The 26,936-nt window shown below is 45.4% G+C and overlaps 1 protein-coding gene across 7 annotated transcripts in view; it reads right to left on the reverse strand.

Moving 5' to 3' along the window:
- Nucleotides 1-26,936, reverse strand: part of RUNX1 (RUNX family transcription factor 1) — a 282,725-nt gene that overhangs the window by 24,349 nt on the left and 231,440 nt on the right. For 5 of the 7 annotated variants that reach the window (XM_016938507.4, XM_063803643.1, XM_003949162.6 and 2 more), the window contains one exon: nt 22,464-22,655. The exons of the other annotated variants lie outside the window; for them this stretch is intronic. In XM_016938507.4, the coding sequence (XP_016793996.1) occupies nt 22,464-22,655 (192 nt within the window). The remainder of the gene's footprint in view (nt 1-22,463; nt 22,656-26,936) is intronic. 7 annotated transcript variants of the gene reach the window in all.

Genomic DNA, 26,936 nt, shown 5'->3' on the forward strand with positions numbered 1-26,936 from the left:
AAGGGGAATCACTATCACTTTCTTCTATGGTATCAGACAACTCCCTCTTTCTTCTAAGTTCCCCTGCTGCAGTCTTCTCCCCTACCTTCATGTGAGAGCTACACAAGGGGAATTTGTTCACTTAAGTTTGCAGCCATTTTGCACACCCCAAAGAGTTGACCTTGATGTGAACTAATTGGGATTGCAGTGGGTTAATAACACAGGTTGGTGAGGTGGAATTTGCAGCATAAAGGAAACATTTGAAGATAAGAGCCATTTGTGCTTTCATAAGCTCATCCCTGGTGCTCTGAACAAAGGACACAAACTAATAAAGTCAGATTCATCTAGGGGCAATCTACACTCGCTCACCCCAAACTCTGATTCAGAAAGGCAAATGGAAATCCGCCAGAATTCTTTTAAACTCCAACACAGATCTCGATTTAAAAAATGACACACACAAAACCGCTTGGTAATAAGCAGACCTCTGATGATCTAAAGATCCACAGCTTCGTTTATTGACTTAGAGAAAGTAAATGGCATTTCAAATACAACCTTCATACTTTAATAGATGAGGTCACCCTGAGAAAGACGATACTCAGCCCGGCAGTGGGAAACCTCCCTCCAGAGAACTGCTTTGATTTACAAGGCCAAGGAAGGCTTTCTCATAGAAGCCATATACTTGGGCTAAAATGGAGTAATTTTTTTTAAAAAAATTAAATGTAGAGGTTGAGATAGCAGACAACTATGAAACTCTTGCTCAACAAGAGGGATGACCTATGGAAGACAGGAATGCTAGGACCTACAGAACTGAAGGGTCAAAATTGACTTACTACCAAGTTTAGATAGCTAAGTAACTCACATTTTTTTCAGGCATTGAGATCCTGTGTATATTGACTAGAAGATCCTTGTGAATTTCCCAATTACTCTTAAATAGCGATCATCAAACGGGTGATTTCTCCTCCAGGGGATTTCTGGCAATGTCTGGAGACATTTTTGGTTGCCACAACTGAAGAAGGGGGAGTGCTACTGTCATCTAGTACGTGGAGGCCAGGAATGCTGCTCAACATCCTACAATGCACAGGATGGCCCCTACAACAGAGAATGATCCTGCCCACAAGATCAAGCGTGCCCTAAAGTGTCAAAGAAAACCTTGCTCAGGGAAAGCACACACTGCCACAATGGTTTCAGCTACCATGATGACAAGATGGAAGATGTGACTTCTAGAGGTGCTCTTCAGAGTCGGGGAAAGCTAACACAGCATTGTCCCCTGGGCACAGTACAAATGAACTGAGGGGTATGAGGAAATGAGGTGTGTGGTGAGCACTTTCTGGAGCCCTTGTGAGAATCCTGGGTGGCTGCAGTCATGATGCACCCAGGGGGAAACTCCATCCCCATGTAAGGTTTAAGGCGACTGCTCTCTCAGTCTCATGGCCTGGCACCCAGACTTAGAGCTGGCATGTTGAGCCCTGGGTGAGCTGCAGGTGTGAACTACCAACAAGATTGCTCCTGAGCTGACCGTCGGCTTTGCCATCTGGGAGGGTACAGGCTAGCACTTGCCTCTCCTGGGTTTCCTGGGCATGACTCACATGTAACTAGATAATGATGCAAATCACTGTCAACATTTCTTAAGGTTTCATTCTAATGTCTTATGGAATGATAGAGCAGAAAGCAACCTCCGAGACAGCAGAGACAACCATGCCAGCCCCATCTCAGAGAAAGCTGCAGTGCGGAATGGTGAAGGGACTCCCCCTATTCTCCACAGCAGATAGCAACAGAGCAGGGACAGACCTTCTGGCTCTTTGTAGACTACTGCTTTAACTACATGATAGTTAGAAACTATAACCCTCCCATCAATCTAGTTACCATATACTGACAAAACAAAAAGACCTAGCTAAACCTCAAAAAAAGAAGTCACTGGAAAGCACATTGTCCAGATGGTTCTGGTGGGGAGCACCTTTGCCTGCTTATAGCTCTGTGAGATCCTGAGCTTGGTGAGATGGACTGGGAAGTCCTAACTTCATTTATGTCTTCTCTCCACCCTGAAACTATGCCAAAATGACCCCAAATCTCAAATAAAAGTTGGTGTCTGTTGCTGTACATGTACAAATAACCCAAAGTCAAAATTAGGGATGGAAGTTACCATTCCTTTTGCCTTCTGTGTTTTGAGGTGGTCGTGGGGAGGAGGAAGGCTTTCAGGGACAAGCAGACAGCGACAGGGATCACATTGTCACCTGTGTGCGCCTTTTCTTCTAATGGCCTTAAACTGCCAAGTGGCTGCAACTGCAGCTTGCTGATTTTAAACGCTTTTATGGAAAGCACCATCCCCTTTTCGACTAGCATCACTTAAAATAATGAGTTAGATGCACTTGTATTATTCTGTCTTTCAAGTGGATTAAATTCACAGGCTCGCTCGCTCTCCTCCAGTCTCGCAAGCTTTGGCCTGGCTGTCTGAACCTCCAGATTAGACTGATGAGCACATGCCAGACAGCAATGAAATGCAATTACCCAGGCAAACTTTTGAAGGATTTGAGCCCTGGGGCACAGGCTGTTTACGAAAGACTAAAAGCACCGTTTGTGCTGAGCAGGACCAGTTGCCTCCGTCTTCTCCAGTTCTGGATCCTGCCTGCCACTGGACTGCAGGCAGGATTTCTGGGGGCCTGATAACATCAGGCTTCTGTCCACACCTCAGCACCTCAGGGTCTTTGCTCTGTTTTTCAACAAGAAAATGCAAGTACCAACAAAAGCCTATTATAACATCTCCCTTTGTGTTCACTGACTATCTCTCTCTCTCTCATTGACTTATTTTTTTGTATTGTGTACTACCCCGAAAAAATGCAGCCAGGAATCATCCTATAGCTGACTGGCTGTGTAACTTCTTTGGAAATGAACAACCTTTCCAAAAAACAGGAACTTCCCGTTTTCTTTGAAAAAAAAATTAAAAAGCAAACCAGTCTCAACAGCACCTCTGAATTACCTTCCCCTTGATTTGAACAAAAGAGGTTTCAGAGGAACAGAGGTGGAGGGAAGAGAAAACAAAGAATGGGCAAAGGGAAGGTTGACAAGGAGAGTGACCATGGTCTCCCCTCTGCTGACCCAGATTTTTTTTGTTTGTGTGTTTTAGACAACTGTGGGTGACACAGAGGTGTTGGAATGGTTCTTCATCCATTCAGCTGAAAATTAAAATGTAATTCTGCTAGGAGAATGGTGGGGAGGGGAGGGACTGGGGAAGTTCCTTGGCTTTTGTAGTTGGTGTGGAGGAAGCACCAGGTGAAGCCAGCAGGATGGCAGCACTGAAACGCTCCAGGGCTGGGGTTGAGGGTCCTGAAGCCCCCGCCATAGGGCACAGGGTGGGTTTGGGAAAGAAGCTTCCATGAGGAGTGGGAAAATACGAGGGATAGCAAGAAAAAGAGTAAACTTGGAAGGATGGGTTTCAGAAGTGCTGGAACCAAGAACAATCTAGAATGCTTTTAGAGAAGGAGGCCACACAGGGGCACATCTGCACACCAAGGAAGGAGGAAGAACGCCACTGCCAGGAGCTAGCAGTGAGTAGGGGTTGGGATCCAAGGAAGTGGTAGGTAAATCATGCACTCTTACTCTGGGGTCGAGATGTCTAACAAAACGTGGAAAGCAGGGTCAGGATTCAGAAGGCAGCCTCCGATGAGGCTGAGCAGTCTTTAGAGGAAGGAAGATGAAAAGAAAGAAGCTGGGATGAGAGAGTTTGGCCTCAGAGAGGGAATGGGAAAGGGCAGGGGGGCTCACTAGCTTAGTTAGCAGAAGGCTGTGAAAGTGATGAGGGCCAGAAAGCCAAGAAGCACGGAGACTTCCTAGGCTCCTCCTCATCACAAACAAGAAGGGAAAGGGCCCAAGAAAGGGCAGGTGGTGCCAGCCAGGCTCTCCCCCCAGGTTCCCAGCTGGGATCTGGGAAAGGAGAAGGAAAGAATGGAGAAAGGAAACAGCCAAAGGGCCCCAGCAGAGAGTTGGTGCTTTGTAAGGAAAGAAATTGTTTAGGGCAGGAGATTCTGAAATTAACTTAAAACCTAAAATAAACAGTTTTGACTTGCTGTCCCAGGAGCATGGAAAAATCCTTCCTCAACGACTCATGCACCCCTTTCTCTGCAGCTCTGGGCTAGGTTCGTGGGGGTCCTGGGAAGGAGAGAGCGTTCCTGCCCACCTGGAAGTCTCCTTCCAACTTGTTGATCTCAGAACCCTGATGTGCTCTGGGGAGAAGAGTGTGTAGCGGGTGGGGGCACGCTCAGGGTTGCCTGCCTGGATGGCATCTCATCGGTGGTGGTTGAGTTTTTACTGTCTTACAGCACAGATGGTGGAAAATCATAGCCATGACAGTTGGTGAAGCGTCACTTAAACATGCAGCCTATCTGGTAACAGCAGAAGGCAATGTGTGGGGAAATGCCAAAGTGACAGAGACCAACAGATCAGTCAGGAGTCGGGAAGGGAGTCAGTCTGGGCCTCAGTGAGGACAAAGATGTTCTGGAGGAGATGGGGCAGGTGAGATGCCCTGAAGAATGGCAGGATTCGGGGATGTGGTGGGGAGGAGAGGAAGGAACTTTCTGGGTAGGCATCCAGCATGGACCAAAGCTTGTGGGCAGGACTGCTCATGGGTGTTCAGAGATCAAGCAGGAAGATCTGCAGCATTCACCCACCTCAGTGTCCAGCCTCCCTCCTGTTCGTTGGCTTGACTTTTTGGTCATTTCAGAGCAAGAATGAGCTTCGGAAGAAGGGAGCACCTTGTGGCCCAGAACAAGGCAGGGAGGCATGGCTAGAGAAGGAGACAGGAAACTGGTGGTTCCATGGTCTCCATAGGTATCAGGCCTCCCTGGCATCAGCTGACCTGAAATAGCAACACCTGCTTCTTCGGCCACTTTCCTCCAAAGATGACATATTCAGACAGGTTCTACCAGGAGTGCAGGGCTAAGGGAACCTATGCAGTGCAGTCGCTGGACTCTCTGAAGGCCAAAGTATCAACAGTGAGCACACTGGGTCTTCACACGTCACTCAAGGTCACATAGAGGGGATTCAAACTCAGGCTGGAGTGTAGCCAGAAGTCCAGGTTGCCTATGCTCATTGCTATTCACCGTCTGTCACTCTGCTGCCTCTGAAAAGTTGTCCTTTTGTTTCTCTGGGATTGTCAACTGATGTACATACAGAGATACAAGGGTGGCTGAGCTACAAATGATTTATACTACAAGAAACAGACTGGCGCAACCTCATCTCTGGTAAGTCCTCAGTCTCAAATGAAATAAACAGCATGTGGATTTTCCCTGTTGTGTCGCTGAGGCCAAATTATGAGTCAGCAATGGGGCTTAGTGCTTAAATAAGTTGTGTATGGATGAGAAGGATAGGGCTGCCCATTCCTTGTTTGAGTGACTGCTGGCACCTAAATGCCTCCCAGCTCAGGTAAGAGCCTCCCTGATCACAAACAGAGCTGGGAGATTTGTCGAGTTACTCAAGCCCCCAAGACATGGCCACTACATGTGTGAGATTTTCTTAGCTCTTCTACACAGGCTCCTTACTGTTGGCTCTCGCAGTAAAGAGTGGTTTTTGATAACTCTGGGAAGCTCTTTTCCTGACTCCTACCCTATGGGCCTCCACATCGTGTGGTCCTGCAATAGAAAGTCATTTCAGGGTGGCTTTGACTAAGTAATGATCCTTCAGAGCGATCATCACCCTTGAGGGGTGCCACCCTGTACCCAGAAGGACTCCTGCCCGGGGCCGCCTCATGTCAGGGCCTCTTGAGAACTGGATTTGCAAAGTGTCTGCAGACGTAAGTCCTGGTGGCCTGCTCTGTCTGCTCTGATCACAAGGGACAGGAAGGCTGAACCAGGACAGAACAGTTTGCGGTTTCATCAATGAATAATACGGAGCTGGGGACAAAGTCCCCTCTACTTTCTGCGGCTGTCACTGAAATGTCAGCAGTGGAGGGAAAACCAGAAGAGAAAACCTCTCACTGACAGGCGCCCTCAGTGTGCAAAGAGCTCAAGTTTCAGTGCTGGGGTGGGGTGGGGGCTGCGCCCCTGCCTATTCACCCCACTTCTCCCCTGGGCTGCTCCACTCCCATGATGACTGGGAATTTATCCTACAACAGGCCACGAGCTCCTTGTTCTGCAGTAGGAAATTATCCTTCATAAGAGGGCAACTGTTAGTATTGTTTGTTTGTTTTTTAATTTCCAAAAGTAAGGAGAAGTTTATTAAATAAGAGCGGGGGAAGGGAGGAGGGAGAAGGAGAGGGAAAGGGCCCGAGAGGCAGCTGACCCCAGCATTTCCCAAGTCTCCCCTTGGCTTCTCCCATCCCCCTTGTCCCAGACCCCCCTCCTTCTGGTTCTGAATGTGAAAAATAAGCAGCCTGCACCTCCTCGACTGGAGATGTGTCTAACAAGGCCCTCATTGTCTCAGACAGGTGTGAGATTGGACTTGATTCGGGGCCAACACCTCCAGTACCGGAGCCAGCTCTGTGAGCCGAAAACATGCACCAGCCCTCCAGTAATACCACTGCAGCCAGCCAGAGACTCAACAATTTAAGGCTTAACACACACAACATAAATCAGAGGAGGATGGACCAGCCGACCGGCAGCTTCTTGGGCAGATGCCTGCAGACTGTCTGCAGATCATACCCTGCCTGTTTGGGTTATTTGAGACTCTTTTTCTGTAATATAAAGATGAGAAACTGGGTGGAGCAGCGTGCAGAGGCACACGGGTGTTTGTCCTGTCTTGTTCCAACAGCCCCTCTTTCGCCTAAGTGCTGTTTTGAAGGGACTGCTCAGGACGGTTCACATTGCTACATCCAAATCCTAGGAATGTGTCCAAGCTGGGGAGGAGGGGAAAGGAAAGCTGAGCGCTCTGATATGGGTGGTATCTGTGTGACCCTGGGCAAGTCTCTTAACCTCTCTGGGCTCATCCATCTAACGAGGGGTCTAGTTTTCTGCGATTCACTCATCTCTAATGCTCAGAAGTTCAAAGTCACTGTAAGAAGTGCCCAAGTCAGAGGAGGTCATTACACTTGGGAGGAAACTCACAGCACCACTGAATGCTGTTTCTGAGTGGATCCATGTCTTTGAGCAAGAAAAGTCTCTCCTCCTCATACCTGTTCTTTAGAAACTTGTGGTTCTCAGACTGCTGAGGCAAGCCCAGAGCTCGAGCCCCCGGGAGTGTGGTCATGACATGGCAAGAGCCACACGCTAAGGGAGGGGAAGATGGAGATGACAGGTCTGCACTGCTAGTTACTGCCATGCTCCAGTCCCTCTTCCTAATCAATTCTTAGATAAGTTTCATTGAGGAGGGAGGATTACCAAGTCACCAAGTCTTAGTGAAGGGAGGGGGCCCAGAAGCCACCCGTCAATGCGGGAGCCTCCACTCTGGTGCCTCTGAAAGAAGAGCATTTGGTCTCTGCAAATTCCTGTGACATTCCAGGGTAGCTTTTGGCCCTGCCATTCGTCACCCTGACCCTGAATTCATGGACAAGGACGTGGCCGTCACAGGGATGCCTTCATCTGGTCCCAGCTCTCTCCCTCTCATAGCCGTGCACTCTGTTGGGAGCAATTGGCATGAAGTTTGGCAGTGGCATCCTGAACCGGGATGACAGGACCATCAGTCAGCACCAGCCTCCCACCCCTCCTGGCCTCGGCCTGCCAAAGCAGCCTCGTATTCCCACAGCTGTGGCTCCAGCCTCCGCCCTGTCACACTCGCACACCTGTTTGCCGTCCTGCTTCTGGCCCGCCAGCCCAAGCCACAGCCCCCAAGCAGGCTTAAAGGGCCGGGCTTGTGGGAGGAATCGGCACAGGATGGTATTTACTCAAAATCACACAGGACGGTGAAACTTGGTTAAAAGAAATCCTTTTGTAGCTGCTTCATTAAAAACACCAAAGAGGCTGACCATTCACATTTGTTGAATGCATCCAATTCATGCAAGTAATGGGACAGGTCAGGGTTCACCCTTGCCTGCTACCCACGTGGGCTTTGTGCTCAGGAAGTGACCTGTCGGTCTCCTGTAGCTGGTTGTCCCCAACAGGGAGCAGGGCTGGGGTGCCGGGTGGGGCTGCGGAGGGTGGGCATGGCTTTGAGGAGGATATCCCTTCCTTGCTGGGTGGGGCTGAGTAGAATGGGCGTGGCTTTGAGGAGGACTTCCCTTCCTTGCTGGGTGGGGCTGAGTAGAATGGGCGTGGCTTTGAGGAGGATTTCCCTTCCTTGCTGAGTGGGGCTGAGGAGGGTAGGCGTGGCTTTGAGGAGGATTTCCCTTCCTTGCTGAGTGGGGCTGAGGAGGGTAGGTGTGGCTTTGAGGAGGACTTCCCTTCCTTGCTGGGTGGGGCTGAGAATGGGCGTGGCTTTGAGGAGGATATCCCTTCCTTGCTGGGTGGGGCTGAGTAGAATGGGCGTGGCTTTGAGGAGGATTTCCCTTCCTTGCATGCTTTAAGAATCCCTCCTCCAGCCAGGCATGGTGGCTCATGCCTGTAATCCCAGCACTTTGGGAGGCCGAGGCGGGCGGATCACCTGTGGTCAGGAGTTCGAGACGAGCCTGGCCAACATGCTGAAACCCCATCTGTACTAAAAATACAAATATATATATTAGCTGGGGGTGGTGGCAGACTCTGTAATCCCAACTCTGTAATCCCAGCTACTCGGGAGGCTGAGGCAGGAGAATCCCCTGAACCCGGGAGGTAGAGGTTGCAGTGAGCCTGGGTGACAAGAGTGAAACACTGTCTCAAAAAAAAAAAAAAAGAATCACTCCTCCTTAGCACGAATTCAACCTTTTAAAAATGGAGACTCAGAAGCAGCACATGATACTGAACCCAACCATGGGACCTAGCATCTCCCTGAGATGGTGTATTTCCAGAAAAAGGCAGTGTGACACACAGCATGGTTCAGTGCCCAAGTGAATGATCCATACCAACCCCAGAGACTGTTCCGAGGCTACCTCTGAGGCAGAACCGAACCAGCCAATGGGAAGAGCACTGGGCCAGGAGCCAGAAAACCTGGATGTTAGGTCTGCCTCTAATTCGGAAAATCACTGAAACTCCCTGGGCCTCGAGTGTCTCATGAGTAAAATATAGGGCTTTGAGCAAAGAAGTTTAAGGTCCTTTCAACTTTAACAGTTTACCATTTGGTCTTGTGGAACAGTGGTTATGGGAAGGTCTCCTGTTTGGGTTTATCCAAGGAAACAAAACTCAAATGAAAATACCACTAAAACCACCAATACCTTTATCCACTCTGGGGCTCCGGAGGAATAAGGAGACACTGGGGGAATTATCGCAGAGTAGCTGTGTGACTTGGAGAGGACCGATGGGTACACCTAACTGGTGATACAACAATGCCACCAATAAGAGCACATAAATAGCAATAATAGTGAAAAAGAATAACACTGACCATTTATTAAGTATTGAAAGTGTACCGGGATCCATGCTAAATATTTGATAAAAATATATCTCAAAGACTTTGTGAAGGATTAATAAATACACACAATGCTTCCCATGTGCTGTGCATCAAGTGATTTCTGCAGGCTAACTCATTTAATCCTCACAATTCTCCCATGTGTTAGGAACTATTATTGTTACGACGGTTTGCAGAGGGGGAGAAGGGACACGGAGGAATTACAGACCCACATTCTGCCTTCCTCATAACGTGCATTCTGAGGGCTGCCATCTTTCTTCTGAGTCTCTTCTGAGGATGAGATGGAAAAGATAGCTCTATCCTGGCTGGGGAGAGGGATGGACAGAAGAACTGACATCTGCCTTAACATCTCCAGGGTGCTGTGTCTTCCTCTGAGGGAGCCATGTATGACCAGGGAGAAAGTTCAAAAATAAGGACAATTCTTTATAGAGCCGCGAATGCATTCCCCTCCCCTACCCCAAGGCGTGAAAGAATCAAATGAGGAAATCGGGAAGAGATTCTGGAATAGGAATAACAAGATTTCCCTTCCCTTCCACTGAATTGGCCATCAGTAATTTTGCACAAATTCAATTTTGAAGTCATGCTTCGTAATTTGTGGTAAATCATATTAAATTAAACAGATCCATGTCTGGGCAACGGCTTCTCTCATTTAGGAACATATGGTGGCTCAGAGCCTCTCACACAGCAAAACTATAAAGGCTCCTTCCAAATAAGCAGCAGAGTGAGGGGCTCTGGGGCAACCCTACTGGTTTTCCTGAGAATGTTAGTTAGGGGTGACCATTAATTCACGGGAACTGCAGTATCCAGAATGACAGAATGTTAGTGTTGAAGACAACCTGGTTAATCACTTACATGATAGATGAGGGACTGGGACTTGGTGGTAAAGGAAACAGTGCTGGGTCACGTGAAAACAAAGCAGACACCACAGGCAGGACCTTCCGGGCAATGCTTCCCCCTAACCATGTCATGCACCTACAGGTGACTGGTGGTGGGGATTCAGTGAACCAGCAACATTGGTCTGTTCTATAAATACGAGCTATCATTATTTTATTACTCCCTTCAGTAAACATGTGAACCAGGCAATGTCCTTGTCATAATCTTGCTGTCATAACTGCTCTGTGATAACCCAGGTATAGACACAATCACAAACAAAGGCTATCATTTTAAAACGGGGAAATGGGTGAGTCTCATGCTTCAAAAGCTTCTGCATTCATCTTTAAGATACCAGCCTTGTTGGACGACCAACAGAAGCGCATCTTAAAACTCAGGCAGTTATGGCTGTTCCACATAGCAGGTGATTTACAACAAAGTATAGATGAAGATTAACCGGCCTTGAGATGAGAGAGCTAAATAAACCACTTAGTGGGCAGAAAGGCCAAGTCGAGCTCTTGAGCTTGTGCTGACTTTTACAGATATTTTAATAACTTTATCATTATATAATTTGCTATCTGATATGTGCAGAGAGATGCACTAATGGAGTGAGAGTGGCCACAACAGTGTTATAATCCCGCGAGACTTAATCAAACCACCATGTTCGTGTCCCTCATGTGACCTGCAACTCCAGGAAGTGCAATCCCTAGTCACATTATTTCTTCCTCCCTTTTTATCTTGAGATGTTCTTTAAAAAAATCCCAAAGCAAGTGTACATATGTAGTCCTTCCAGTGATATAAAGAGGAACTGGCACAGCATAAGCTCTCTGGGTCTTGGATCTGGCTTTAGAATGACTCAGGTTGAACACATAAAGCCGTAAGGTAAAGAGGACATCATCCATAGCAGGAACTGGCAATTTACAGGGCTGGGAGACTTAACCGTCCCAGACGGGTGAGCTCCTGATACTCAAGTTAGCACTGACTCAGCGAGGGCCTTGAGGCTTGACTCACAGATCTTCCCTAGGGATGCTTTGCTTTTATGACATCAACTGAAGGATCCTGCAGTGTCCTCCATACTTCCAGGAGGATTGAGCTGGACATTATAGTGGCCCAAGTCTTATTAAACGGAACTGATGATGTTGACTTACGGAGGCTAAGATTCAGTGACCCAGTTCAGACTGGGTGGAAGAACCAAGACGGTAGAGGAATTAAGCACCATTTCCATTCCTGGTGGGTTTTTTTTTTTTTTCAGATGGAGTTTCACTCTTGTCACCCAGGCTAGAGTACAATGGCCTGATCTCGGCTCACTGCAACCTCTGCCTCCCAGGTTCAAGCGATTCTCCTGCCTCAGCCTCCCAAGTAGCTGGGATTACAGGTGCCCGCCACCACACCCAGCTGATTTTTGTATTTTTAGTAGAGACGGGGTTTTGCCATGTTGGCAGGCTGGTCTCGAACTCCTGACCTCAGGTGATCCACCCACCTCGGTCTCCCAAAGTGCTGGGATTGCCAGCATGAGCCACTGTGCCTGGCCCCTGGTGTGTTTTAAAGCTCAAGTTTCATGCCACCCCATAGGTGTTAGGTGACATGAGACACACAGGTCAGAATCGCCATCTCCTCTTCCCTCTGCCCATACTGATTCCCTCCAGGAAAGAAAGTAGGGAATTTCATCTTTAAGAACAAGAATCCCCTTCCAAAAAGGTTAATTCCCATAACAGGATCTACAGAGATCAGAATTGGAAGACACTTTTCAAAATCTTGAAACCCTATTGAGAAAGTTCTAAACCCTAAAAATGACCCTAAGGTTGTATGGAATAATGATGGTGCCCAGGATTGTGGCATCCTGTGTCTGGAGGCAGTGGCTGTCTTTTCTGCCCAATCTTTCCTATCCATGATTCAGTCAACGTTTAGTCAAACATTCAGTCAAGCATTTAGTGCCATTGTTCTATTTTTTCTTAAAACAGAAAATAGTCTATTCTATGCCATTTAGGGGAGCGTGAACTGGCTAAAACTCAACCTGAAGACTTTCCATAGCTTGCTAATCAGAAATCACCTGAATAAGAGGTGGTACATTCTTCCCCTATCAATTCTCAGGAGTGCAAAGAGAGACAAAAAATAAACATGGTTGGCCAATGTTTGTTTTTAGGGTGAGTTCTATACTATTTTTCTATTATTATTTTGCTTTATTTACTGTGGTTGGTAACTGAATCTCTAACATCAAAACATGAGATGTTCTGCCAGAAAGAGATTACAGAAGAAAAGCCTATGAAAAGAAACTGGGTTTGTCAGTGAAGATTTTATTTACAGGAGTTTTGCAATCGGTATCTTTAATCTCCATAACAATTGGGCTATTCTACTGCTTTGAAGGCAATTGTTCAATAATGAGAAGGTCCCTGTGAGGCTAAGGCTTGGAAGGAGGAATGTAACAGGGCTGGTGACAATTGAGGCAGGTGAAACCCTCTGCCTCTGTCAATTTCCCCTAAAGGTCAGGGTGGGGTGTTCTGAGGGCCAGAGAGAAATAAGCAAAGACAGAGGTAATGAAAGTCCCTCCACATCATTTAAATCACAAATACTGGATTTTAAAGAGCCCTAAAATAACTGAATTCGAGTGGGCCTGAATTTCTGTTCCATAAGGCAAGGAAAAATCATGTAGATGAGTAAAACCAACTCAGTCTGGAGAACTATGCCTAATAAGAAAACCCAAGCAGTAGCTTTCTAAGTAGAGCTGTTTTTCATATTAGCATATATTGTTTGTTCTTCTCTCAATACAAACTTGTGGTAAACTTTGATACTACTTCATGACTACAGTAAAAGTTTCTTTTTTAAATGTCCAAATTTGAAAGACTATCTTCAGGCAATTTGTAAATCACCATCCTTTTGAAATGGGTGTGTAGTCAACAATGCCTGGCAATCAAGTCACTTTTTTAAAAGGCAGCTTGCTTCAAAACAACAGTGACATGCCTGGCTTTGGGAGGTCAAATTCTTGAGTCCATCCCAACTGTCTGGCTTTGGTCATCATGTCATCTTTTGTTCCCATGTTTCTGTTCCTACCATCTAAGCTGTCATGAGCTTTTGGAGGCTAGGACAAGAGGCACCTGGGCCTCCTGTTTCCCCATCTGGCACTGCTCCCTGGACACAGGGAAGAGAGCTCTTTCTCTATGACTGTCAGGACCTCTGATTCCATCGGTATAGGTGCTCTAGAAAATATTAAGGAAATATCTGATCTCATCTAAAAAAAATCATACATTTTTCTGGCTGGGAAATAAAAATCTATGATGTTGCGTTCAAACAAATGATGGACTGAGGTTATAGTAACACGATTGGGGCATTTGTGCATGAGATGTTCAGTTCACATTTACCTGTCTACCATGTTTGTTCTGGGGGATGGACTTGGGAGAGTTATCTCTGGACTCACCTGCTGTGCCTGGTCAGTGGTCTGATGTCCCCTGTCTTTTGTACAAAGATACAGCAGTTTGAACGGTGGCTCTAGAAAAGATATGTCCATTTCCTGACCCCCAGAACTGTGAATGTGACCTTATTTGGAAAAGGGCCTTTGAAGCTATAATTAAGTGAAGGATTTTGAGTTCATCATGAATTACCTGGGTGGGTCTAACTATAGTAACATGTATCCTTATAAGAGACAAAAGAGATGACACAAAGGAGGCCATATAAAGAGGGAAGAAGAAGTTGGAATGATACAGTGTGATACAGTCACAAGCCAAGGAATGCCACCAGTGGCTGGAAGAGATAAGGAAGTATCCTCCCCTAGAGGCTTCAGAGAATGTATGGTCTTGCCAACACTTTGATTTTGGACTTCTGGCCTCCAGAACTAAGAGAGAATACATTTCTGTTGTTTTAAGCCACCAAGTTTGTGGTTATTTGTTAAAACAGCCACAGGAAACTAATATACTTGTGCTGTGGTTTGATTATGTCCCTCAAAAGTTCACATGTTGGAAACTTAGATCCCACTGTGGTGGTGTTGATGAGGCCTTTGCAGGGAGCAAATGGGTCATGAGGATTCTGCCCTCATAAATGGATTAATGCCATAATCACATGAGTGGGTTATTGGTGAAGTGCCTTTGTTATAAAAGCAAGCTCTCTTGCACATGCTTTCTTGTGCCCCTTGCTTTCTGCCTTGGGTTAATGCAGCAAGGACCCCACCAGATGCCAGCACCATGCTCTTGGACTTCCCTGCCTCCAGAACCATATGAAATAAATTTCTTTTGTTTTCTTTCTTTTTTTTTTTTTTTTTTTTGAGACAGAATCTCACTCTGTCACCCAGGCTGGAGTGCAGTAACATGATCTCAGCTCACTGCAACCTCCACCTCCCCGGCTCAAGCGATTCTCCTGCCTCAGCCTCCCAGGTAACTAGGACTCAGGTGTGTGCCACCATGCCCAGCTAATTTTTTTTTTTTTTTGTATTTTTAGTAGAGATGGGGGTTTCACCATGTTGGCCAGCCTGGTCTTGAACTCCCGACCTCAAGTGATCTGCCTGCCTTGGCCTCCCAAAGTGGTGGGATTACAGGCATGAGCCACTGTGCCCAGCTGTGAATTAAATTTATTTTCTTTATAAATTACCCAGTCTCAGGCATTTAACAAAAGAACTAAGACAGAAAGTTGGTACCAAGATGTGGGGTTGTTACTACAACAAATACCTGAAAGTGTGTAAGTGGCTTTGGAACTGTATAACCGTGAAGGCTGAACAAGTTTGGAGGAGCAGGCTAGAAAAAAGCCTGCATTGCCAAGAACGGTTCTGCCATTAGGGGCAATTCTGGTGAGGGCTCTGAAAGAAGACCTCAGAACTAGGGGAAGTCTAAATCTTCGTAGAGATTACTTAAGTGATTACTTAAGTGTATGTGACCAGAGTGCTGGTAGAATGCTGGTAAAGGCCATTCTGATGAGGCTGCAGATAGAAATGAGGAACAAGGTATTGGAAACTGGAGTAAAGGCCATATTTATAAAATATAAGGTTGCAAAGAGCTGGGTGAAATTGTGTCTGTGTCCTAGGACTTAATGGCATGCAGAACTTAAGAGGGATGAACTAGGATATTTGTGGAAGAAATACTTAAGCAGCAAAGCATTGAGGCTGCTGTGTGGCTACTTTTAACTACATATAGTGAGATGTGATAGCAAAAGAATGACTTAAAGATGAAATTTGCAATTAAAAGAGAAGCAGAATGGAAAGATTTGGAAAATTCGCAGCCTGGCCATGTAAAGAGTGAAAGTGTATTTGGAAGAGAGTACTAAGGGTGTGGCCAAGCAACCATTTGCCAAAGAGATTAGTATGAATGCGAGGAAGACAGATTCTGTTCATCAAAACAATGGGAGAAAGACCCCGAAAAGCATTTCAGAGATCTTCAAGTTGCTCCTCCCATCATAGGCCCAGAGCTCTAGGAGGGTAGAATGATTTTAGGGGACAGGCCTGGGGCACCCTTCATGGGCTCACTGCCCAGGGCTGCCTCTAGTCTCTGCTTCCTGCATCCTGGTGCAGCACACCTTGGCCACCCCAGCTGTGGCTTCAGTGGGCCTAGGTATAGCTAGGCTGCCATTCTGAAGGGCACAAGCAGTATGCCTTGATGGTCTCTATGTGGTGCTAATTCCGTAGGCATGCAGAATACATGCTGTGGAAGCATGGCTTCCTCCACCTAGATTACGAAGGATGCCACAGACTGCCTAGAAGCTCAGGCCAAGACCTACCACAGGGGAATACCACTGCAGACAGTACCTAGCAGGGCAATGTTGAACAGAAATGTGAGGTTGAAGCTGCCACAAAGAGTCCCCACTAAGGCTGTGCCTAATGGAGACACAGAATTGGGGCTATTCCTGAGAACCCAGAACTGCAGAGCCACCAGTGTGCAACTCTAGCCTGGTAATGCTGCAGACACAAGACTTCAACTTGAGAGAGGTGAAGTTTGGGCTGAGCCCAGCAAAACTGTAGGGGCAGGGCTGCCCAAGGCCTTGGGGGCCTAGCCTTAGCCCCATTGTATCCAGAAGGCAGAACATGGAGTCAAAGGAGATTATTCTCCAGTTTTAAGACTTAATATTGTTTACCCTGTTGGATTTTGAACTTAGATGGGACCAGTTACCCCTATTTTCTTGCCTGTTTTTCTCTTTTGGAGTAGGAATTTCTACCTTGTGTCTGTCCCACCATTATATTTTGGAAGTATTATAGTAGACTTGTTTTTGATTTCACAAAGCTAACGGAATTTGCTTTAAATGTTTCCTTGCATCTCACCCATATCTGGTTTAGACAAGACTTTGGACTTTTGAGTTAATGCTGGAAAGAGTTAAGACTTTGGGGACCACTGGGATGGAATAAATGTATTTTTAAAATGAGAATCACATGAATTTGGGGAGGTCAGAGGTGGAATGCTATGGTTTGAATGTGTCTTCTCAAAAGTTCATATGTTGGAAACTTGGTTGCCATCATGGCAATGTTGAGAGGTGGGGCCTTTGGGAGGTGATTGAGTCATAAGGGCTCCATCCTCACGAATGAATTCATGCTACCATCGAGGGAGTAAGTTAGTTATCATGGAGGTGGCTTTGTCATAAAAGTGAGCTCTCTGACAGATGCTCTCTTGCCCTTCCACCTATCTGCCATGGGATGACTCTCAGCAGATGATGGCACCTTGCTCTTGGACTTCCCAGCCTCCATAGCCATGAGCCGAATAAACTTTTCTTTATATATTAGCCAGTCTATAATATATAAGACTACGACAACTTGATATTATTGATGTTGATCATAACAGCTAACAGTTTTTGAGTGTTAACCATGGGCTGGCTCTAATGTCCACTGCTTTATGTTTCACAGTGGTCCTAGGATCTGCTAGTATAATTATTACTCCTCTTTTGCAGATAAGAAAACTAAGGCTTTAAAAGGTTAAGTAACTTGCCAAAAGTCCTATAGTGAATGTGGTAGAAACTAAGGTAGTCTGCCTGTTGAGCCCTCATTCTTTCTTAGCCACTATAATCTGCGATCTTTCTCGGCTATTAGATTCCCAGCTCAAGCCTTCTGATATGTAGCCATCAATATCAAATACATGCTCCAACTACATCTTTGCTGAAACTATTATTCTTCCAAATGAAACCTTTTAGTGCGTGGGTGTGCTGGCCTACATATTTACAAGCATAAGGGGAAAGTTCAGAACATATGCAGTCTACAGAAGAAATATTTCGTCATTAAGATCAAGCCCTGCAGTGAATCTCTGCAGTCATCCCACTGGTTTTCATTTTTTCTCTCTCTCTCCCTTCTTTCCTTTAATCATTTTTATTTATTCCTGTGAACACCTCATTCAGGCTTGTTGTCGGGGTAAGATTATAATGCTATAGACCTGGAAAGGCTCTCATACCCTACTACACCTTGTTAAAAGCTATTTTTAAATAAAACCATTCACCTGTCATGTTTGTAGCCTATTATATAAATTAATTTCTCACATTCTGAATATGTTACTTTGTGTAACCATTAAATGACCATTTTTAGATTCACATATGAGGATTTCTGGTGTTTGATTGTAGCCTCCACTTCCAAGGTAATCAAATAGTCCCTACTCCCTTTGTTTTTAAACTTCAAATTGCTAGAAGAGTAAGGAAGAGAGGGAAGGAGAGGGAGAGAGAAAGGAAAGCAATGCAATGCAGTTGGATATTTTACCTCCAAGGCTGGAAAGAGGATTTATCTCCTTCTCCTACAGGAAGGTGGAAAGGTTTTCTTCCTTTTGTCTATCCAGATGATAAAGAGAGAATCAGACGGACTTAAATAACTCTATACAGCTGAGAAACAGGGTCATTTCAGTATCTCAGAGTTTTGCAGACAGCAGCACCAGAATATAGTCCTTCCTAAGTAACTTTAATTTTGGGGGAAAATAATTAGCAAGACAGAAGTTACTTGGAATACTAAAAATCAAGAGATGATTTGAGAGGTCAGGGACCCCTCTTGGCCATATGGAACACTCAAAGTGAGGCACGCATACTCATAAAAGTGGATCAGATGTTGACTGGGTTTGGATGATAAGCACTTGGTCCCAATGAACTTCAAAAGTAGGAAGGCAATGGCCCCAATAAAGTAAACAGAGTGGCTGGTAAGCCTTCTCCCTGCTCATATACCCCCTCTTTCACTCTTATTTAGAGATTCATTATTCTGAGTTTTCTTTTCTCCCAAACTTTATAAACAAATGCACATGTACCAAAGGAGACAGTTTATTAAGGTGCCCACCACACAGCCTGGCCCCAAAATTCTTCTTATTATCAGCATCTAATTATAATAGAACATGTTCAGTACAAGAATGCCAAGTGAGTGGATAGCCCAACACTTCTTCCATCCCTCCTTTGGTGATTGGGATTCTTCTCGACACTGGTCAGCCCTGTAGTAAATCGATCCTTGACCCAAGGGTGCACGCCCAGGGAACGGCCACCCCACTTGCATTGGCTTTGTAGCAAGGAAGGTCTGGGTTTGCGTCCAAATTCATCACTTACAATCTTTGAGATATTGGGCAATTTTTAACCTCTGAATTTCGATTTCTCTGTCTATAAATGATACCACAGGATTGTTGAGGGAATGGAATAATATATACAAATGTCTGACCCACGTCAAAATAGCTCACAACTGGTCCAGTTAAAGAGTTAAATCTTCTTCCTACATGCTTATGACAACCAGCATGCAGAAGAACAACAAAATGGGCTTCCTAGTTTATCTAGGTTTCAGTTTTCTGTACCAGCATCTATTACTCCATCCTCATATTCCCAGAAAGGAGGAAATTACGACACCTTAAATGTGATACATCATATTTGGTCAATCAGGGGTGAAATTTTAAAATCACTCACTCGGGTTGCCCAAACCCATCTCTAGGTGGGAGTTGTGACTGAACAGGCATCGGTACCACCAGCTCTAGAATCTGCCCTGTTCTATCTTTTGAAATAAATTAAAAAAGAATTCTAAGACTCGATCGTAGAAGTTAATGATGGTGTCCTGACTGGGAGAAACGTGTAGCCCAAGGGTCTACTCATGACAAAATGGCTTTCTATTCTATTTCATGACAAAATGGCTTTACCAGTTTAAGACCTGGTAAAATAGGAAGTTGAAATAAACCTCAGCCCTTTAATAGTTAAGACCTCAACAAATAAACAGTGGTTTAGTGGCATGACAACTTGCCCCCTCTCAATCTGTACCGTGCTTCAGATAATTTGAGATGTCTATTTTGAGTGACCCTCCAGCACATGTGATTCTAGGTAAGTATTGGTGCTATTCTATATCAGTATTTTCTTGCTGACAGAGTTAGAGGAGCTGGCATAACCCTTCTGATAAAGTCCTAGCAAGGTAGGGTTCCTGAGCCTCTCTATAAATCCCGGCAAGCTCGCCAAACCCCCAGTTACTGACATTTCTGTAAAGCTGAAAAACATTCATGCATCTGGACAGCACCACTGTAGAACTACTCTGACAAATTGGATATTTTTCTGAAAACTACCACTGCCATTTCAAAGAAAGCCAGAAACACATGCTGTATTTCTTAAAGTATCTTCGTAAATATAACATAGAAACTTCAGGGCTGAGCCTGGAAAATAAGCATTTTCCTACTGTCAAGAACAAACTGAAGGTCTTGGCTGAACAAGACTTGCATATTATGCCTGTTAACTTTCCAATTTCAAGAGAAAAAGCCCAAGGGTCTACTCAAAACATGATTAGCGTAAAACAGCGTTTTCTTATAGGAAAGAAAGAACAAAAGGAAAAGGAAAAGTTGTTTCACATGAAAATATTCTGGATACTTATTTTTTAAAAGTTGTTCCTAAAATTTTACAAGTGAAGTACTGAATATCAAATTCATATTTTGGAAAGAAAGAACACCAGCAATATAGTTCACACATTCTTTAGAGTAGCAACCAAGCCCGTAGGGAACTCTAAAAGCGAGTTATGATTTCTTAAATGTTGCAGAAGTAAAAGTTTTCAAGAGGAACAAAAAAGGGGCGATGCTTAGTGTTAAACCTGATGCTCTACTAAGCATATAGGTCTCCAAAGAGCTGACGAATGCCCATCACACGGTCCACAATAATGCTTTTGCCCAGGAGCTTCAGAGGATGAGAATTCAATGTGCAACTTCCCCCCATTTTTTTTTTTTTTTTTTTTTTTGTTAAAGAGGCATATCTGATGAAGAAGGAAATCAGATTAGATTCACTCTTCACCAAGAAACAGAGCAACTCAATGGTGACAATATCAATTTTCCCCCATGTGGCTGAATTTTCCATTGCCTTTAAAAATGCTTAAGACTTTTTGTTCCCATATCAGCAGAAAAAGGCAAATCCCTTAATCAACCTAGTAGTATAAATGGCCAGTTAGGCAATGAGAGACTAAGAAAACAGAGTCTTCCTTTTGATTTTACACGAGTAGATGATGTGAATTAGTTTTCTGAAGATTATGTGAATTAGTTTAAATGATCTTAAAGGCAAGATGAAAGAATCTCCTTGAGAGTTGTATCCTCTTTGGAAGCAAAGTATTGTTTTGCCCCAAGCCCATCTCGCTCACTGAACATACCACTTGACTTAATTTACCATATACGCTTGTATTTTGGAATTTTAAAAAATCAATGTACACATTTTAAATCATTATTAATGATTATTATGTAACAGGAAACCAGTGGTTTCATGGATCCTCTTCCTAAATACACCTAAATGAACCTATAGATGACAGGCAGCCCCCCAAAACATCAAGCTTTAGGTTTCTGTTTGTTTACAAAAGGGTTACTCCACAGACAGGCCACTTAGCTGTGTGCATAGTATTTTCTGGAAAGATTTATTTGGAAATTTTCCAATCAAGTAGAAGAACCTTCCCCAGAAACCTAACAGTGAGAGCTAATGGCATGGGCTGTCAAGCTCCATGGAAGACAGTGGGCATGCCTTTTGAGAACCCATGTTTTTGTTTGTTTGTTTGTTTGTTTTTTGAGACGGAGTCTCGCTCTATTGCCCAGGCTGGAGTGCAGTGGTGCAATCTCGGCTTACTGCAACCTCCACCTCCCAGGTTCACACCATTCTCCTGCCTCAGCCTCCCGAGTAGCTGGGACTACAGGCACCCGCCACCATGCCTGCCTAATTGTTTGTATTTTTAGTAGAGACGGGGTTTCACCATGTTAGCCAGGATGGTCTCCATCTCCTGACCTCATGATCCGCCCGCCTTGGCCTCCCAAAGTGCTGGGATTACAGGTGTGAGCCACCGCGCCCGGCCTGAGAACCCATGTTTGAACCCAAAATAGAGGGCTACTGGCCTGGAAACCCAAAGGAACAGATGATATTTGTACATCCCACAATACAACTCACATACAGAAAATGCCTGGGGAAGCTAATTCCTGCTGTCCGAGAGGGGCAAAGAGCTACCACATCGATTGCTGGCCACCTGCCCTTTTCCCCAGATGTGTTGCTTATCTTTTCCTTAACAAGCCTGCTACTTTGAGAAAGAAATATTACTGTAAACCATATCACACACAGCTGCATCCTGCATGGCACAGAGAAAAGTCTGCATTTTGGATTTTTGAAACGGTATCACAGAGCAAACAGTCATTGACGTCACTGGTCTACAGTGTAAATGAACTTCTTGTATTATCTAATTTGGCACAGTGGGCCTCAGGCAATTATTGCATCTTACAGCGCTTTAGTAATTGCCAGCTAGCCCCATGGGCTGGGGGGACCTGCATTCTCTATTGATTTGCAAATAACACCCTTGATGTGATGACATCCATACATTTCAACTATTTCTTAATAATAAAAAAACACTAGATACAAAACCCACAAATAATCTGGCAATAGCGAGAACTTGAAACATCCCATCTTCACTTTGCTTGACGTGTGTGTGTGTGTGTGTGTGTGTCTGCGTGTGTGTCTTCAAGCCTAATGGATAGGTAAAAAAATAGCATAGCCAAAGCTAACTCTTAAAAAATTCAAGAGAGCTATCTATCCAATATGGATATCCATACCCAGAGCTCCTCGTATCCTCTGTAGCAGTGCTTTTCCTTGTGGGGATCTGGTTACAATGCAGATCTGACTCGGTGGGTCTGGGGTGGGTGGGGCCCAAGACTCTGCATTTCCAACAGCTCCCAGGTGGTGCTGTTGGTTCGAGGCCTTTCTCTGAGCATCAAGGGGAAACCCCAGTTGGTCTGGGAAGGTGTGTGCACATGGGGGCCAGCTGTGGGTGGTGGCCCAGGTGCAGGAGAGGCGGGCAGTGGGCTCCGTCTGGTACTTACCCTGCATCTGACTCTGAGGCTGAGGGTTAAAGGCAGTGGAGTGGTTCAGGGAGGCACGAGGGTTGGGCGTGGGGGCTGGGTGGTGTGGGCTGACCCTCATGGCTGTGCGCCGCAGCTGCTCCAGTTCACTGAGCCGCTCGGAAAAGGACAAGCTCCCGGGCTTGGTCTGATCATCTAGTTTCTGCCGATGTCCTATTGTGGGGAGCAGGGAGGGGAGGGGATGGGAGGAGGGAAGGAGGGAGGGAAGAGATCAGAAAAAGTATTGTGGATTTCCTAAAATTGGGGCTTTTCTTGTCTTTCCCCTCTCTCTCCCCTCACCCCAACATAGACTCGCTAGAGATATGCCAGCTGAATTTGGGGCCACTGTCCTCTCAGCAGAATGGGCCCCCTTTCACCGCCTCGGCCACAGAGTGCTCCCCCAGTCTGGGCCTTGGCACCCTCCCCAACCCTCTACACCCACTTCCAATGGGCACAACTCACTGAGATACAGAACTTGGCGGTGGTGGTGATGCCAGGAGGGAAAGAGGTGCATTAATTGTTGGCACATGGCCACATGCCAGGGGCTATGCTGTGGCAGCCAGGAAAGGTGGCCTCCCAGGGGCATCAGAACGGCCGTTCCTTACTGCAAACCCAGCCACTGGCACGTTTTAGAGGCGGCAAAGTGGGCCCCGCAGCTTAGTGGTAGGGCCCCTTCCAAGAGGAAATGAGGCGTGGCTGCAAACCCACAGCCTCTGGGGAGGTCCGATTTCCAGGTACACGCAGGGCATCCTCAGCCCCTCAGCCCCTGTCCCTCTCCCTCTCCTCACAGGCTTTTCACAAGCATTCCTTCTTCCCTGAAGCCGACTCCCCCATGTACCCCTAAGAAGGAGTTGACAGGAAGGCCTCGCCTGTGTCTTGTCCAATATTCCCAGCAGAATAGGCCCACTGGAGCCCAGAGGTAGCTACAGCCTATCTGGTGAGCTTCCCCAGGGGGCTCAGGACTGGTGGGATGGGATGATGGGCCCCTCAGTGTCTATATAGGGTGGGATGGTGGGCCCCTCGGTGTCTATATAGATAGCAACTGTCCTCATCATGCTCTTCACCAAAACAACTGTCACCAGGAAGCAGCAAGCAGAGGCCACTCATGGGGGACTGGGGCCTACGGTTTTCTCAAAATGTCCTTAAACCAGAGCCAGTCCTGTCGTGCAAAGCTGAGGCTCCAAGGTAGGGAGGTAGCCACAGGAGGCCTGGGCCATTCATTTCTCTTTTAAAGACAATGGCCTCCTGCTGCTTCCTCAGCCTTATGGTTCCAATAAAGAGTCCTTGATCGATTGCACAACCTCTGTTCCCTATTGTCAAATGTCCCCAAAGCCAGATTGAGAAACAGCCTGCCCGCTGCCCCCATAAAGTGCTCTTTCACATGCCCTGACCCAATCCTAGACTAGAAAGAGGTCCCCTTGATTCCACTCCCGCAGCCTGGGGTAAGAGCAGACCACGAGAAGTGCACTGTAGTCCAGCTCCCAATGGCTACAATTATAAAATTAAACGGTATAACTTGCATGATGGCTGCAAATCTCCATGGCTGGCCATTTCTTCCTGCTGCCAGGCCCCTTGGCACAGTTGACATTGTCTCAAATTCCAGACCAGAAAAAAAGGGCCCACTATATTGCAGTGATTTTATCATTAACGAGACCTGTTTGGCTCCAAAATGAGGAAAAATACTTAAGCATAATATTTATGTAGTTCAAATGCAATGGCCCCTCTTGTCATGTGTCACCAAGGCAAATCTGGACTCTGATTCAGCGCTCCAGCCCACAACAGGAGACTTGAACGCAAACAGCCTGAGTCACGCAGGCTCAGCATGCATGTGGGAGGCCTGTTCTCGGCTGAGTATTTTAAGCACCGGCTTTGTGGATGAAAGGCCATGGGGCCAGGTCTTGCAGCAACCCCCATCATCCCTTTCCCTCAGAAGTATGAAAATGTCTTTTTTCTAGAACGCTCTGTGTTGGTCAGCCATGGTGTGACTCAGTGCCTCTGGATGAAGCCTTCCTTAGCTCCTCCCTCCTCTTATCTCTGCCATAGATCCTTGGCTTCCTGATGATCAAACTGAAAAACCTGCAGTTTTCTTGCAGAAAAACAAACAATTCCAATGGAACAACCATTCAAAACATAGTAACTCAGCCCTTTAACCTCCTACCACAGTCTAATGCCTGGCATTACGAGTTGGGGTAAAGAAGAAGGCAGGAACCATGATTGTGGAGAGCTCTATCTGCCTCAGAAATAATGCCAGTCGGCAAAGTCTGCCGGCAGGTTTTGTGCTCATTTCAAAACTTCACATTCCTCAGGCACTTAGTGGCATTTTTGAAGAACACTGTGTCAAGGACAGTGGGTGACCCAGGAGAGTGATGTGAGCGAGGTCATTCTGAATACACAGCACTTGACGTGGTAGAGTCTACAGCCAGCCTTGGAAGAAAAGCTCTTGGCAGTTGTGTCTCTCTTAGCCAGCAAGCGTGGGGACCTGTGCCACGGAGACACCCAACAGGAATCATCATTCCAGGTAAGCCAGTCCTGTGGTCAGGCACAACGTGAGGTATTTTTTGTTTGTTTGTTTCTTTGTTTTTTATTTTAATTAGTCCCCCTCATTACTATATACTTAGAAATGAGAGCTTTAACTTGTGAGCAATTTCTATACCAGCTGATACCTGCCAAAATTGTAGTCATTTATAGAGATTAACTGATGACTGTCTGCTTTAGCAGAAGTGTTCAGGCATAACTCTCAGAGAAAACAATTCTTCACTCTAAGCTGTTTTCTAAGCCCTGGGAGTCTCAGGGCTGAGTTTAATGCTGGAGGATTGGGGAAGAGCCCATTCCACTCTCCCCACGTGTGTTCCTGGGAGTAAGTAGGAACGTTATTGCCTTGGTAGGGGTCTTGACCCTCAGGCTCACAATGGTGCTGGAGAGCTGTAACACCAAGGCACAGGGGAAATGAGAAGCATTATCATATTCAAGGTGTGGTTCGGATGCACTTATAAGCTAGATCAAAGGAACATCTAATTCTTACTTTCTGAAACCATCAGACCTCATGTGCCAAATAGCAATATTTTGCATGAAATATAGGAACTTCCGATATAAACTTTCAAGCTGGGGAAAATGAATACTTTATGTCTTCAGTTTCCTGTATCTGTGTTCAGTTAAAAGGCTCATTTGCCCCCCGAATGTTAAATAGAGGAGTATGGAAAATGTCTACTATCCAATTCACTTTTCTTCTTTCTCACTGAGTACCGGGCTTTAGAGGGCAACAGGGAATTCGACCCTGGGTCAAGCCCTTGGGTAGAACCAGGATGCAGCTCTGAACACCTGCATGCTGGCAGCTTGGCTTCTTCAGCATGTTTGGAATCAACTGTGAATGTTTACAGGGCGGTGCTTTAAAGTAGTGGGCACATCAAGATTTCACCCTGGGACATCTTAATCTTAAGCAGAGTTGAAAAAGGTCCTAAATTACCATTTTCTCATTTTTGAAAAAAATGAAAGTACTTGCTTGGAATTTTATTATGTATGCAGAGTCATAAAAATCCAAAAACGGGGAAAAAAATTGTATATAATAAAAATAAGTCAATGCCATTTGCAAAATTTTACTTCATTCCAAAGGCATTCCTATTGTTTTCGGGGTTGGCTGCTCATTAGGCCATCCTTAAATGTTATGATATTTTGTGACGGATAGTGAGACCAGCTTGCACTTTTCTGCCATACAAAATAAACTGAGCAGGTATGCATATCTCGTTGATAACCGAGCTGCCTTTTTCAAGACACCATTGTGATCTGTGGCTGTAAGTAACATAAATGTAATATATGATCTTCCATTAAAGAAACCAGATAAGGTTAAATTGCCACCGTTTCTTGGAAAATTTTGGTTAGATAGAATAAAGAATTTTCTGGCAGTCAACAACATATTAGTCTATGTTTCCGATATGGGTTTACTAGTTTTCTTGATAGATTCTTAGCAGAAAAATGAGGAAGGTATATACTCAGAAGACTGTCATGATGAGCCGTTGAGCCAAATCTATGCAAAAGCATAATACCAAAAAGATATATTTCTCTCTGTATATACATGTATAAAATTGTGGTTCTTCTAAAAGCATATAAGAATTGTATATAGTCAATTTTAAAAGGATATCTGTATTTCAGAAGATGTTGGCCAGTCAATTGGATACTCACTACATGAATCTGGATATAAAAATATGGGGTTTTCTTCCTTTGATTTGCTACTGTTTTATGACAATGGAAAAGAAATCAATGTGTGTAGAGAACAGCTTACTTTTCCTGGTATCACAGTCTAACCTTTAGGTTGCAGGGTCATTAGGATTTCAAAGTGACAGTACTGAATGTGACCCTTCCTGAAGCCCCTTGCAGATGGTAAAATAAATCTCCCTAATTGCAAACCTAACCATCTGCTGGCTAATTTAATGTTGGGAAATATTCTTCAATATTATTTAC

Source organism: Pan troglodytes, chromosome 22, assembly GCF_028858775.2.
Source record: "Pan troglodytes isolate AG18354 chromosome 22, NHGRI_mPanTro3-v2.0_pri, whole genome shotgun sequence".
NCBI lineage: Eukaryota > Metazoa > Chordata > Mammalia > Primates > Hominidae > Pan > Pan troglodytes.